This window comes from Anser brachyrhynchus (assembly GCF_964034855.1).
Source record: "Anser brachyrhynchus genome assembly, chromosome: 4".
NCBI lineage: Eukaryota > Metazoa > Chordata > Aves > Anseriformes > Anatidae > Anser > Anser brachyrhynchus.
Genome location: NC_137698.1, coordinates 25,402,819 through 25,417,784, shown reverse-complemented (window position 1 = coordinate 25,417,784; position 14,966 = coordinate 25,402,819). Strand labels below are relative to the sequence as shown.

At 38.3% G+C, this 14,966-nt stretch overlaps 2 protein-coding genes across 6 annotated transcripts in view; one reads left to right on the top strand and one right to left on the bottom strand.

The window, feature by feature from the left end:
• Nucleotides 1-13,415, bottom strand: part of FBXO8 (F-box protein 8) — a 19,882-nt gene extending 6,467 nt beyond the window's left edge. The window contains exons 1-3 of one of the 3 annotated variants that reach the window (XM_080590503.1): nt 13,185-13,415; nt 8,760-9,096; nt 6,374-6,500 (exon numbers count right to left, since the gene is read on the bottom strand). In XM_080590503.1, coding sequence (XP_080446629.1) covers nt 6,374-6,500; nt 8,760-9,088 — 456 coding nt within the window. In that variant the 5' untranslated portion in view covers nt 9,089-9,096; nt 13,185-13,415. Of the gene's footprint in view, nt 1-6,373; nt 6,501-8,759; nt 9,097-12,228; nt 12,792-12,827; nt 13,073-13,184 lie in introns of those variants that run through there. The other 2 variants (XM_080590501.1, XM_080590502.1) reach the window with 2 other exon arrangements.
• Nucleotides 13,328-14,966, top strand: part of CEP44 (centrosomal protein 44) — a 14,214-nt gene continuing 12,575 nt past the window's right edge. Inside the window, exons 1-2 of one of the 3 annotated variants that reach the window (XM_080590498.1) lie at nt 13,369-13,442; nt 14,243-14,307. The gene's annotated coding sequence lies outside the window, so the exon portion shown is untranslated. Of the gene's footprint in view, nt 13,443-13,479; nt 13,671-14,242; nt 14,308-14,966 lie in introns of those variants that run through there. The other 2 variants (XM_080590499.1, XM_080590500.1) reach the window with 2 other exon arrangements.

Below are 14,966 nucleotides of genomic sequence, written 5' to 3'. Positions count from 1 at the left end.
CCCTTTTAGTTTACATTGTATACATTACATCTATAAACACGTAGGGGAAACCTGTTCAGTCTATAAACTAACTTCCCAGTGCTGTGCAATTTTGCTTAAAAAAGAAATAAAGTACTGAGCATAGGTTTGGAGAGATGTTTTATGAAGTGGATCAGTAAAACAAAATCTCACGTATATCAAGTAAAAAATACATTAGAATATACGCCCTGAGATACAGTCAGATACTTAAGATATCCATGACAAGTGAAAAGCCAATAAACACCTGTAGCATTATCCAACCTTTTTTTTTTAACCAGTCCATAATTTTAGCTTATATATTTACAAAAAATAGCAGCGGAGAAGCATACTTTATTTTTAAAAGAGTGTTTTCTAAAACAAATACAAATATAAAGTTTTTTTACAGTTAAGAACAAAATAAACCAGTAGTTTTAGTGCCTGATTTTAAGAATTATTTGCAACAGTAATGAAATGTACTGCATTATACATCTGCATTTAAGTCCAAATTAGATTATATTTAAGTCTGTTTGAAATAAGGATGGGCAATGTATGGTTAAGTACTTTCTTGAATTAGAGGTAAATGGGAATGTAAAAATGGGAGACCAAAATGAATATGAACCTCTTATTAATTTCTCTAGTATTTTGACGGTGTATATGTAACTAACAGCGGGACTCCAGGGCTTCACTATTCTTTACACTTTTGGCTTAACTATGCCTCCTTTACTTATATCCTGACTTACTGAGACTTTAGCATTTGCTTCACTAAGAAGTGCGTGTTTACGGCAATATAAACTGGACCCTGTCAAAGAAGTTTCAGTAACGCTCTACTTTTAAAAGCATTTATGCTGCAGCTATTTAACGAACACTTCTGCAACATATCCAGAAAATACCTGGCACTTCATAGATGAAACAACATGAAAACAAGACAAATGGGATTGATTTTTCTGTGTCAGTAAATGCCGTAAGTCATTTCTTTTGTGCACTAGATTACAACTCAGTGTAGGATCCTTATCTGATACTCTAATGAGTCTTTGCAAAACATTTTTATCCTGTCTCTTAATTCCCTCTCTCTCCCCACCACACAACACTTGACAATCTCTCTCTATGTGAATGCAGTCTCTTTATTTATTTTCCTCATCTCTTTCACAAATAAACAGGGTATAAATAAAATACACTTCAACACAAGCCATCATCTTTAGTTGCTGTTTATTTCTTCCTAAGCAACCACAAATACTTCGCAGCAATAGAAACCTGATTTCTCTTCAAAGTTCTTAAATTTTCGCTCACAGCAAATTAAATTTATTTTCAAGATTTAAGGCATGTCATCAAATCTGCTTTCTGTAACACTGTAAACGCTGCCTTGAATTCCTCTCAGAATCCACATTTCAAATAAATCCCTTTAGGAAGCTAAAATGGTTGCTTGTGGCAGGTATACTAGCTGAACTAAGTAGTCCTACACGCTAGTAAAATCTATGCTAAGATTATTTTTCAGTCATCTGGTGATTCTCCTAGGCAACGTTTGACTGAATTCAGCTAGGCAGATCTGGGCCACTATCCACCAGGTCTGAAGAGGTCTTTTTAACACTTAGGAAATAGAACAGGATGAGCTGGTTTGGAGGAACAGTAATTAGGTGAACAGCACAACAGCCTAGATTGCCAGCAGTTCTCTAACTTCTGCGAGGAACCTGTTTGTCCCTATGATATTCTCAGCATTATAGAGTTAGGAAAGATTCCTTAAAGACACCTTGCCTTCCATGGCCAAGAAGCCAGCTCTGGATAAAATCTTCATGGATGAAAGAGTACTTTGATTGTATGTGGAAACAGCAATCACAGCTATAGCCCAACAGTAACAAGAAAAGCAATTCCTTGTATTTCCATAACTTATTTTCTATAATTGCTCTTTTTTTTTTTTCCTTTTTTCCAGCCACAAAATGCTTATATTACCAATCTATTCTGTTACAGCACTGACACCTCTGGCTTACTTTCTCTAGTTCCCAAGAGTCTTTCCATTCATTTATATCCATACAAGACAGCTAAAAATCAAAAAGTTTTCTTTTACAAAATTGGTTTAATTTCTGCATTGATTTTATTCTCTTCTAATAGTACTCCCAGAGTTTTTCAGTAAAGTAGTTAACATTAAAACATTTGTAGTTGCCTTGGACCTTTCCGTTTAGTTACACATACAAAGCAAACCAACCGTACTCTACGTTGGTGACACAGAACTCTTTGAAATCACATTTCCTCTCCTCCTACACATACACGTTCTCTGTTTTTAAGATTTAAATGGGATTGTCTGCCAAATCAGAAGTAGGAGATCACAATGCTTTTTACCTAATGGACATTTAAAAATACTACAGCTAAGTATATGACAAATACATTTATCAATAGAGACAAATTTCACTTAATATTTGAAATCTGACAAACATTTGTACACTACTCTATTTGTTCAGCTGATGTAGTTTTAAAAGGTGACTAAGGAAATTGCTAGTAGCATATCAACATTAGCATTTTCTGTTGACTTTTTCAGGCTTTGGTAGGATTATGTAAATATCAACATGAGATGCAGATTTCTTTCTAGACTGTGCTATATTTTTTTTAAAAAAAGGAGGATTTTGATCACCAAATTTAAACATTCTTAAATAAATGCTTAGGAAATATGGGAATTCAAGTTTAACTACTTGCTTGATTATACAGATGATTTTCTGGGGGGCAGTGACTCTGCTTTTATTTTGTATATAAATAAAGGGCCCTGGCCTTTTCTATCCCCAATTTCTATTTGGGACTTCCACGTAACACTAACATGATTAGTAAATGATAATTAGAAATGTACAGTATTATTATTTACATTTCTTTTCTACATAAATACAGTATCTTAATACATTTCGTGGTGATTCTTCCAGAACAGAACACAAGTACTGATTTTATATTTTCCAATAGGTATCTATAAGGTTCTTTTCCTAAGTTATCAAGTCATACAGTGTTTTACTTATTTGGTGACAAATGTGGACACAATATAAAACATCCACTTCAACAGCCTCTTTCATGGTATGTCTTTAAAATACAGTCTCAGTGATACACACTTGTGATGCAATCTTTTAATTGTAGAAATATTTTTCATGTTACACAGCTTCCATAACTGGTAATTTATATGACTGAAGTTCTTTGACTTAAAAGGACAGTTTTCAAAATGGTTTCAACTCTCTCATCCATTCCACCTTTTCACATAGTTAGAATGGAAGTTGAAATCACATAGAACTTCTTGCCCCTGCCACATGCACATACTTTTAATATTCTTAGGAGAAATAAATCAATGGATCTCATCCTTGGCTTGCTTAGTAGATCACTATGAAATGGGATAAGTGTTCCAAAAATTTGGCTAGAAATATACAGCACAGTAAATATTCTATTATCTATAGGCTACCTATAATTAAAAGCCAGGTAAGGTAGCTTTATGCACGTCACTAAAAATTCGTTTATAACCAAGAACAGAAAACTCACCTCCCTAGTAAAAACTAAGGGCAGTTGGTAATGAATGAACCAACTTCCATAAAACTGGAAAGCCAAGTACAGTGTAAACACTGTCTCTGTTTACTGTACTTTGCTGTTATTATGCTACATAAAGGATATCCTGACCTCTATGAAGGCTGAGAGCTTTAGTACTGGCCAGATTCCAATAAATCCATACAAATAAATGCTTTAAGCAGAATCTGTAAGAACTGCTATCATCAAGAACGAAACAAAAATTAGATCTTCTTTCCTGACCAAAGTATGTTTCCACCTTCATTTCCAATCTTAAATCCATAGCATAGCCCCGTGTAATAAACTTGACAGTATATTTTGCAGGGAGTCAGAAACACTATACAAAAAAGTGGGAAATAACTTCTGGTTGCTTACAAGCTCTGAGTCATAAGCATACATGATATGGAATGAGCACTGCATGAGAAACGTTTTGCATATGTCATACACTCTTTAGAATAAAATACAGCAGAGACCATGTAGGCAGATTAAACAACAGAATACTCATATTCAAGTCTTAATACTAACACTAAGTCACCCCTTCTCCCAAAAGAAAACAAAAAAAAGTTCCAAAATCTTGGCTACAGTGATGCTGCCATTATGATGAAAAACCAAACAACAAACAAAAGAACAGAAACCAAACATGCATTGGAAGGTTTTCAGATTGTGTAATGTGATTACGCACATCCTTTCAGCAGGATGTGAGCACCTGCTATGAATTATGCAAGCTCATGCACACAACCAATACATTAAATTACAGCAGATATCACAACACCATGCACATAACAATGGCTAACCAGAGAATCCTACCACAAAGTGTGTAGATGCTCTTCCCTACCCCGTGAGCCACCGCTAGCTCTGGAGCTGTTGCTGTGGAGCCTGGTTACCCATTTTCATGACATGGGCGGTGTCCTTTGGAGAATCTTGCTCCTGTGGCTGTAAATATTCCTATTTTTATAGTACTTTGACCAGGTCTGTTATCAAATGTAAAGCAGAGTTTGGCAGGAAATTCCATGACACAATTTGTCATAGTGGAATGTCACATCATATATTCCAGTCACACTGTCCTTATAATAATAATTCTGCCAATATCACAGTTGTAAACAAGAAAAGCAATGGTATCTGTGAATTCTCCTGAAACTCAGGCCCTGAGTGATTCCTGCCAGGCTATGGTGCTCCACAGGGAGAGAGGAACAGAAGCCCTTAGGAGATATCCTGAGGTTTTAATCTCTCACTAGGCCTGACACAGACTGTTCGTATCGCCACTGTACAATATAACTATAATGAAACCAGAAGGAATGTAGCATAACAAATTTAATACCTAGTTTAGGTATACTATAAAGTAGCTCTAATTTGCTCATCTTCATTTCCTTGAAAAATACCAACACCTTTATTCAGTGTATTTTGTGATGGCTCCAAATACTTTAAACCTACCACAATTACTTTAAATTAGGTTGGAACATAACAGTATATTATAAACTGAAATATGAAATGAAAAATTATCCTAAAATAAATTGAAAGGCAAATAAAAATTTGGGTGGGCAAGGCTGTTGCCAATTAAAACTTCATATATCTTTGAAAACATATTGTGTTTCATTTGCAAAGCTTTACATTTATTACTATATTCATTAAAATACTGCTGAAAATCAATGCTTATCACTCAAGCAGCAAGGTGCTGATAAGACATCTCAGCACTGTGTATCAAAGTTCAAGGCAGAGCTCTACGAGAGAAATTACAGAATACTATAATTTGTGACTAATAAAAGTAGTGTGTTTCTTTATCAAGCAGAATATGAGATAAAGCAAGAATTTAAACAAAATCCCATTATTGTACTGATTCATATGACTGCTTTATTTATTTCACCCTGCGGTCATAAGTTCATGTTTTCTGCATCTTATCAGCAGAGTGAACTATTGGCTCCTGGAAGTATATCTTTTCATGACTCTTAATTCTTTTCCTACTTTGGATTTATTCAATTGCCACTTCCTTGTGTATGTATAAATATATGCAGGAAGTTAATATTCCCTTTTGTTCAGTAATATCAACTCTTCCTAGGAAACATGAAGCAGGAGGAGTCTGGTTTTGTACACAAAAGACTCTCTTTGTCACTTTGGCATTAACTATGTATTTCCCAGGCAAAAGCTGTCTACTCTCAAAGTCTTTTCTTCTTTGAAAGGTGACAGAGAGAAGGCAGAAAGTGACTTTTCCAGTTAGTTACTGGAATTAATAAATGGAAACCTTTTAGTTTGACATGGGGTATTTTTTGAAAATAAATATATGGCATTATATACTTTAAAGAAGATTAGGTTTATGCAGAACAAGTGTCCACAGAAATCAAACCAATCTGTCAAGTAGTTCAGGAGTAAATCTTTTTCTATAATATTTCAAGATGCATTCCTTGACAGTGAAAGTTTAAAAATGCTTTACAAGAAATTGCAATTGTCACAGAAGTAATTGCTGTCACTTTATACCTCATCCTGCTTTGCATGAAGTCAACTAAGTGTGATCAAATCCATACTGTGAAGCAGCATTTTAGTTTATGTATGCGTATTATTACCCTTTTTAAGATTCTCACTGCCTCTTCAGTTAGGATTTCCCCCTTGTTCCCATGCCAATACATGGTTATGAGTTTCTGGCATCCATAGGTCAGACTACTGTACAGAGCATTTAAGAGGCAAGCCATGTAAATGATGTGCAGAGGTACCATATGCAAAAAAGATCAAGAAAGGGCTGTATCTTAGTATTAACCAGTCCTATTGTAGAACAATACCTATTAAAACTTTGCTTCTAATATGTCTATGGCTATAAAACAACAGTCATAATTAAACTGTTTATTACTGTCAGCAACAGTTCACTTACCTCATCAGGGTTGGCATTAAAGGTGAGACTGCCCTCATCTAGCTGCATATACAATTTTCTAAAGGAAAATCCTAGAGGTGGATTCTTATTGTATATAGAACAGTGACCCCAAGTGGATTTGCACAACCTATGAAAACAGAATTAGTCTATTATCAAAATTCTTTTCTGTATTTCATACATTTAAAGAATCAATATGTAATCACTGCTGCAAAGCCAAACACTGAAACAATAAGAAAAAGGTTGATTGTAGCACTTAGTTCTTAAGCCTTTTGCATGTGTGTTGCTAAAGTCTTCAATTATGTGATGATTTTTTTTATTTTGCAGGTTTTGATGTATTTGAATGCAATCTCAAAATGCATCCCAGTAGGTGGCATCATAATGACATCCACACAGCTGGGACCTCTGGCACTTCTAGTCACTTGTTACCCACTGTTCGGATACAAGTTCTCCTGCAGCAGTATCAGAGATTAAAAAATTGTGTTTATTTTCTTGTGCTCCTGTTTTGCAGTGAGTGAGATGCCACATCTGCATCAAATTATGCAACTCACTACTTTCTACCTGTCCTTTTTCCAGTCTTGACCAGTCTGGGTTATATGATCCAACCCCACCCCTCCATGTGTATTTCATCTATATTTTCCATTAGGTCCCAGTTTCTTTTCTTTCTATCCCACCCCGACTCCGTATCAGTTTCATCAGTTTCTGTCCCTCATCTCAGTTTCTTTGATGACACCATCTGAACTTCCCTTGAACTATCACTTCCTAGGCACTCTGTTTGTTATAGATTCCTTATTTCAGTTGCGGTTCCGCTTTAAGGAATCTGTTTTGTAAATAATTGACCACAATAGTCAGAATTCAGCAGGTAACTGCTGAGAATGTGAAAGAAACTTGGTTTTCAGATCAGGAACCTGAGTCTTATTTGGACTGAGTTCAGAACTACAACCACAGGACTTGCTGAAGTCTAAACTCAAACACATCCAATACAAATGGAATATTAAAATAAGATGTTTGCAGATATTATGTGAACTGAGACTTTTATAAATTTGCTAAATAAGGACAGGTTTTCATGACCAAACTGTATGCTTGGAAGGAATATTTGTGAAGATTTCACTAAATATTTATTTATATATATATATGAGGTGTGTCACAGGATGAAATATTTCTGAGGGAAATACACTTTCTACCAGCATGTTAAGAACATACACTGCATACAACTGTTTAATTAAGAAGCTATAGTACACTTACGCTTTAGTACTGGAAATTTACTTGTATTTTGTATGGTTTTCAAACTAAGGATCAAAAACAGTACAACGCATACCTACTCAAATGTTAAGATGTGCATAAACTTAGAAGCTTAGCAGAACCTTCACCAGAATTCATATTTTCTGTCAAGACAACGGTCTCCAACAACAGAACAACTGTGACTAAGAAATCATAATTGCATTATTCTATTACTGCAGTTCATAAAGCATAATAGGAAGGGAAACTGCTTCAAATGCAGATGGGCAAATAAATAGATGATGGAAGGAAAAAACCTAGAGCACAAAGAAAAGAAAATAAACAGGACCTGGAACAATAACCCATTTACTATATTAATACTACTTACTGTCAGTTAAGTTATGGGGCAAGACTATGTTGTGAAAGAAGACACACATTCTGCTGACCATCTGCTCTAAGCTAGGTATGCTTTCATAGAATTCTTCCCTAGTGCTGTAAAACACCAAATATCAAAGATGGTGTTTGTAATTCAATTTTGATCTTATACTATTTTATTTGATAGAACATGCCATTATTTATTTCCTGGACATATAAACAAGCAGAATTACCTCTGCGAGTTGTATAAATGCATTTCAGCTGTTGTTCAACTGCAGAAGTTCCATGATATATTTGCAGAAATTACCTTTTCTTTCCCCCTTCCTTCTGTCACTGTCTTCCAAAAACAAACGTTTAGGTTGCTCTAAGATAAGTAAAGTACATGAGTTCTCATTCCTTTCTACCTGGAGCTTCAGCTGAATATATTTGCTTGCTTGAGCTAGATATTTATTTGAAGTTCAAATTTATTTGAAGTAATAATACAAACAGTTCAGCTGTGTGTTAATACAAAAGGGAAGACAAGCCCTTTTTTTTTTCCCACGACATAATCAAACAACAGGTTTGCAGTAATACATATATGCTTACACCAAGCACACTTGTGTGTATAGTAACATCTACTAATACTTGATAGTAATTACAAATCCAGAATAACACATTTTTAAATTGTATTCAAGTTTCTCCTTTTAACTTAGGAAACCTTTGCTACGGTTTGAACAATACAAAGTGCATTCTGAGACAACATTTAAGTTTAATAATTGTTTTTACTATTTCCAGGTAACTTTTTTTTTTTGCTTACCCTTGCCAGAGAAGCTCATCATTAGCAAGATCCTGCCAGACGCACGAAGCTAGACAGAGATCAGTTGCATTCAGGTATGACAAAATGGTAAAACTAAGCTCTGGTGGCAGCATTTCCAAGTTAATGAATCCTTCTTGCTCTTTAGATTTTCTTGTCTTTAACAGGTGGTAGATATCAATGCCTCCTTGGGCTTGTTTCCGGTGGCTTGCATTGGAAACACTGTTAGTAGCTATCCTCCTGCCATGTTCTCTGGTAAGATAACCTTGTCCACTGTACCCTTGGTGTTGCAGTTGCTGGTTCCTAGCAACTCTCCAGAGTCCCTGACCCATCTGCGAGCCTGTTGGACATAAAAATACAATTTAAATATCCTCAGCTATTTAAAAATATTTGTAAGACAGACTCAGGGCAGATTAGAAAATTAAAATTGTAGGTTTGTTCTAAATAACAAAAAAGTGACTTTTGTCAAAGTTATGCTGACAGTTTAACCTGTCTCCAAAGGAGCAACTGAATAAATACTGAAAACAAAAATTGTAACAAAAACTAGAATATTTTTTTCCAAATGTTTCCTTGCTTGAAGAGTTACAAAGTTAACAAAAAAACTTCTGCAAACAGTACCAAAGATTGATTATCTATGTCTGATGCAAGTTAAGAAGGCTCAACCATCAGAACATTTGTAATTATTTTTTTCACACTTCATTTAAAATGTAATTTAAAGAGCTTATTTAGAAATACTGAAATGCTGTAAGACATAAGGAAAAATGAAATTGTCCTCAGGATTGGGAAGCACATAAAAATATGCTGATGTTAAGGCAACACTTAACAACTTAGGAATGACTTTTAGCTACAATATTTCTAACTTACTTCAGTGATTATATATAAAGGATTCACTTTCTTGTTTGTGAGAACTCAAAACCTTTGGTTTATAAAAGATCCATCAGATGGTTGGTAGATAACATAGAAATGTAAGGAAAAAAAAGTAAAGCAAAAAAAGTTAATATTTTTGAAAATCCTGAAAACTGTAGAATACACAGTGACCTACCTAAATTTTTCTTTTTTGTTTTTTTTTTCTTTTTCTTTTTTTTTTTTTTTAAATCACTGTGACAAAGAATAAAGAAATAAATTTAAGGCAACACTGAGGTTGAATTCTGAAATCATTGTGACTGTAAATTCAGTTACAGTGTTGAACAATTCTCCAAAATGTAAGGCCACTGCTTTGAAAGCCTGGAAGAAGTCTTGACTGGAACACAAGGTGGTGTCTATTCCTTTCTCTTTGCTGTCCTCTCTACAGCCTTTTCAATGTCTGCATTACAATCTCATATCCCAAACCCTTAAGAGGTACCCCAGAAAGACTGAATGTAAGAGACAAGATTAAAAGTCACCTCACACAAAGAACAAAAACTCACTGGCTTCTGTATTTACTTATCACAACTTGTACACTGCATCTATTTATTTATTTATTTTTGTCAAACTTGGCTGCAGATTGTAATAAAGACAACAGATCCTCTATGTTATTCAGGTCTGATGATTTATGAAAGCCACAATTCAAATTTCAGTAATAACCTGCATTTACTAAGAGGGAAAATTAAAGTATAATATATCACACTAATTCGTTATTGGAATGTTTGAATCCCATCACAAGTAGTGCGTATATGGTGATATATCTAATGTTCTGGGTTTTGCTATAATGACAGACCACTCCAAGTAATCATACTAGGAATCTGCAGGATCCTGATGCTGACTTTCGAGAAAGAAACCCATATGGTCTGATAGCATCTCACATGCTTTAAAGTTATCTATATTCTACTAGCAGAGGGAATTAAAAATGGGGCTTTAAAACTGTTAGAAGTTGGAAATGGATGGAAACTGTTCTACATACGCAGAAAGAAACAGGCCACAGATAAGGTGAGTGATAAAAATGGAGAAATTACAGAAAATACAGAAAAAAAAGCATAAGCAATGGAGAGGCCTTAGTAATTCATGCTGATGTTTGCAAAATCTAGCTGTAAATTAAACACATCTACAAGAGAAAGGACTCTGCCTATATCTTTAATTGCCCAGCTAGATTAAAATAAGAGGTAGCAGCTTTTTTTTTTCTTAAAGCGATATTCCCAGAGTTGCAGTTGCTCAGTGCCACCTTTTTATGTCTTTGAACAGCTAAATCTCTCTAAGGAGAAGGAATGTTAATCCCACAGGAGGATCACCAGTGCAGTTGCAATAAAATCAAGAGCTATTAAATGAATCAAAGATAGGTGTGCCAGAATTGGTATTTGGGACTACAAGCATAAACCCATCAAGTCTCCTGCCACTCCCAACTCCAGCTGCTGCTTCTATTGCTGCAAAGAGCAGGCAGAGTATATTTGTGCAGTAAAGAACGAAGCTCAAAACCAGTTTGTTTGGGTAGGCCACACAACAGCCAAGAGCTAGGAGGATACTTTCCTGGGGGATGAAAAGTGCAGATAAAGAAAATTTCTGAGCAAATACAGCCTTTCAAAAAGGGTTACTATCACTGAACTAGAGGATTCAATTAAGATGACGTTCCCATTTCGCTAGGCACTGTATATGAGCAAGAAAATCAGCAAGAAAAAATACAACAGTACTGAAATATGAAACATGAAATTTTACATAATAAGAAATAATAAAACGTATGTGAACTGTGTATGTCAAGTAAGGAGAAAGGAAAGTTCTGCTAGATCTTCTCATTAAGGTAGTTTTTTGTAAGTCAAATTAAGGAATGCATTTTGCTAGTATTTTTGACATCTACTCTGACGTCAGTTTCCATCATTATAACAAAGCTACATTTCTATATATGTTTGTTAACTGCAAACCGATAAAAAAAGTCTTTCAAAAGTACTAATGATTTAGCCATAATTTAAATAAAAAGGCAAAAAAAAAAGTAGCAACAAGAAATTTTTAAGGCTCAGAGGTACATTAGGGATCATACTGTGACAAATTCCATAACCGTAATATACCAAAAAGACAAGACAGAAAGAACAACAGCAGTATCTGAAACAGACTGTAGAAAGGCTGTGCCCTGTGAGTTATCAAGCAACCTTTAGGGTGCTTGGTAAGGATCTAGCAATTTTGTAACTGCTTTCAAACCTCTTCAAGATCAGATTATCTTTCTGTTTTGTACGCAGCACCTGTAAAGAACTCAGTCATGGTTGCAGGGGATCAAGATTTTCTACCTAGCCCTAAATCAAATACCCAAATTTTAGTTGCTAGCTTACTGTCTTTACTGCAATACCCAGCTAGCAGTTCCTGTTCACAGAATACGCTCTGTTGAGCAATACCGAACTAACACGAGCACTAACACTTGTTGCTGGTTTATCACCCTACGCAACGCTAAGTGTGACACATCACTTACAACACAACCACTTCTAAATTATTTAACACTAAAAAGTGGCTCTGAGACAAAAACAAACAAACAAAACTGTCAAGAAACTAGAGCTCTTATAACATACTCACGTACTCAGGCAGATGATACCACTGCAGAAATATTGTAAACTGACTTTTGATTGATGCTCTATGTTAAGTACCAACTGAAGAAGTTTCAGGGATGACGGGAAGAGAGACACAACCCAAACCACTCAGAAACGGCTGCTGGAAATTCACGGGCTTTAACGTGTGTGTAACCCAGCAGCTGCCATGCCGTCTGCTGGATCGTGTCCCCTTTCCCCCATCACGCAATTGCTTTTGGCTTTGCAGTAATCCAGGATAAACGCTGTGAGAACTCACTCGTAACACACGACGAGTCGACTCACTGCTATTACGTGGCCCTTTGAGTAATGGTGCCCAGAAGTATATTTTTCAATTATTTTGAACGTCCATTTTCAACCTCCAGGTTCAGTAAGTCGCTCAAATGTGGGCTCCAACCCTCCAACTTACATAACTTTATCTAATAATGGAAACCTTTTAATGGCTTGATCGCACGAACTAGGCAGGGAAAACAACATGAAGCTTATTTATAAGGCGCTGACCTCCCTGGCTGCGCCTGCCCCACGTCTGCCAAGCCCGATTTCGGTGTCCAGGGCACCACCGAACGGCGTCTCACTCGCCTCACTCCCTTACCTAGCTCACCAAAGCCTTCTTGGAGACCTGAAGACAGGGCACTAAGAGCTGAGCGCAGCCCAGGTTAAACCAGAGGGGCTCGGTAGCTGCCACCCGGCCGGGTAAAGCCCAACGCAGCGGCCGGGCACAGATCTCCGGCGAGATCCGCGTAGCAGCCATCAAAGCCCCCCGGCAGGGAGCCCTGTGCCAGCCCCTTGGGCACCCCGGGGCCCCCCCGGTCCCCTCTACTCCTGGGGAGGCGACGCCCCCGCGCCCTCATTGGCCCTTCCCGTTCATCCGCCGCTTCCGATTGGTCGCGCCGCCCGCCCGTCTGCCGCCGGCTGCCCCGCTGAGGGCAGCCCGCCGGGGCCCCCTTACCTGTGCGGGCTCGGCTCCCGACCGCCGCCGCGACGAGCCCGCTGCCAGCCGGGGCGGGAGCCGCGCCGGGCAGAGCGGGGCTGGGCGGAGGGAGGAGGCGGGGGGAGCCCGGCAGCCCCTCGGGCGCGCAGGGAGGCCGCCGCCGCGTCTCCTGCCGGACTGGGGCTGTTGTTGCTGGAAGTGGCGTCACGGCGGAGGGACGCGCTGGAAGCGGAAGCGGCCGTTGGGCCGCGCTGCGGCGGGCGCCTGAGGCGGGTGGTGAGTGCCGGGGCCGCGCCGGGCGGGGCGAGGCGCCCTGCGGACACCCGGGGGCACGGCGGGGAGGCAGGGCCTGGCCTGGCCTCCGGGCGGGGGTCCCGGCCCTGCCCCGTCGGGAAGGCAGCGCTGTGGGGACGGTACAGCGCGCGGGGGGGCATCTTCTTCAGGCTTACTGGGCTAAGCACCATGAGGCACAGTAATAATAATAATAATAAAAAAAAATAAACGGTGCGTTGTGACTGCAGGCTCTTACTTTTTTTTTTTTTTTTTTAAAGTTCCTTTTAAAGTGTCTTTTTGCTTCAGCTTTTTGTAATATCAGGTAACGAATTTGTAAGGTGGAGCTCTCGGCTGAGTTCCTTTCTGGCAATGCTATGCCTAGGCTGTTTGAGGAGTGGCAGAGGGAGCTGGGGTTGTTTAGTCTGGAGAAGAGGAGGCTCAGGGGAGACCTCGTTGCTCTCTACAACTGCGTGAAAGGAAGGTGTGGGGAGCTGGGGGTCGGCCTCTTCTCACAGATAACTAGTGATAGGACTAAGAAGGAATGGCCTCAAATTGCACCAGGGGAAGTTTAGGTTGGAAATTAGGAGACATTTCTTCTCAGAAAAGAGTAGTCAGAAATTGGAATGGGTTGCCCAGGGAGGTGGTGGAGTCACCATCCCTGGGGGGGTTCAAGAGAAGGCTGGACCTGGCGCTTAGGGATGTGTTTTAGTGGGTGACATTGGTAGTAGGGGGATGGTTGGACCAGATGATCCTGAAGGTCTTTTCCAACCTTAATGATGCTATAATTCTATTTTGGTCTTTAGGTTTGTAGTGGCGGAATCCTACCCGTCAGCAAGACAAAGTACCTCACAGAATTCTGTATCTTGAGGTAATATCTTCATGCATGTACTGTCTGGCAATACCTCCTCACTGCTTTGCCTGGTAAAACACAAAGTACTGGTTTTCTGGCGGGAAAAGACATTCCATGAAGGTAGCGCCAGGCAGTCATCTGCCCGATTCTAGCAGAAAAACAGATGATAAATTTCTGCTCTAAGGCTTTACAGCTGAAATCTTTACTTTTATGCAGGCTTTTGGGGAAATATGAAGGGTAATGGTAATTATCCTGAAGGATAAATAGCAACTCTCCATTGCCAATTTTTTAGATCTCTCATGACAGGTTTTTTTTTTCAGTCTCCCCTACCTCCATCTGAGAACTTAGTAATCAGTACTGCTTGCTTTAAAAGTATAAATTTTCTGTACTTTATCCCTTTGAAAAAGCTGTTCTGGGTGTTGGTGATCTCCTGCATTGTTGATTCTATTTTGTTGTCTTTTTTTCTTCTTGCAGTCCTCAATTTCCTTGTAGGATAGTTCTGCAGAGAGAGGCACCTCTTTGTAGTTTGTTCTGTGTCATTAGATGAGTCTTTTCTGTGAAGCAAAGCTCATAATAAATTAAAAGCAGGTTCTCAGCTTGAGCGTGACAACGTAGAAGTTGAACTGGACCTTTTGCTCATAGTTCCAGTTAGCTTAGTCCTATCTTGAAGTATCTGG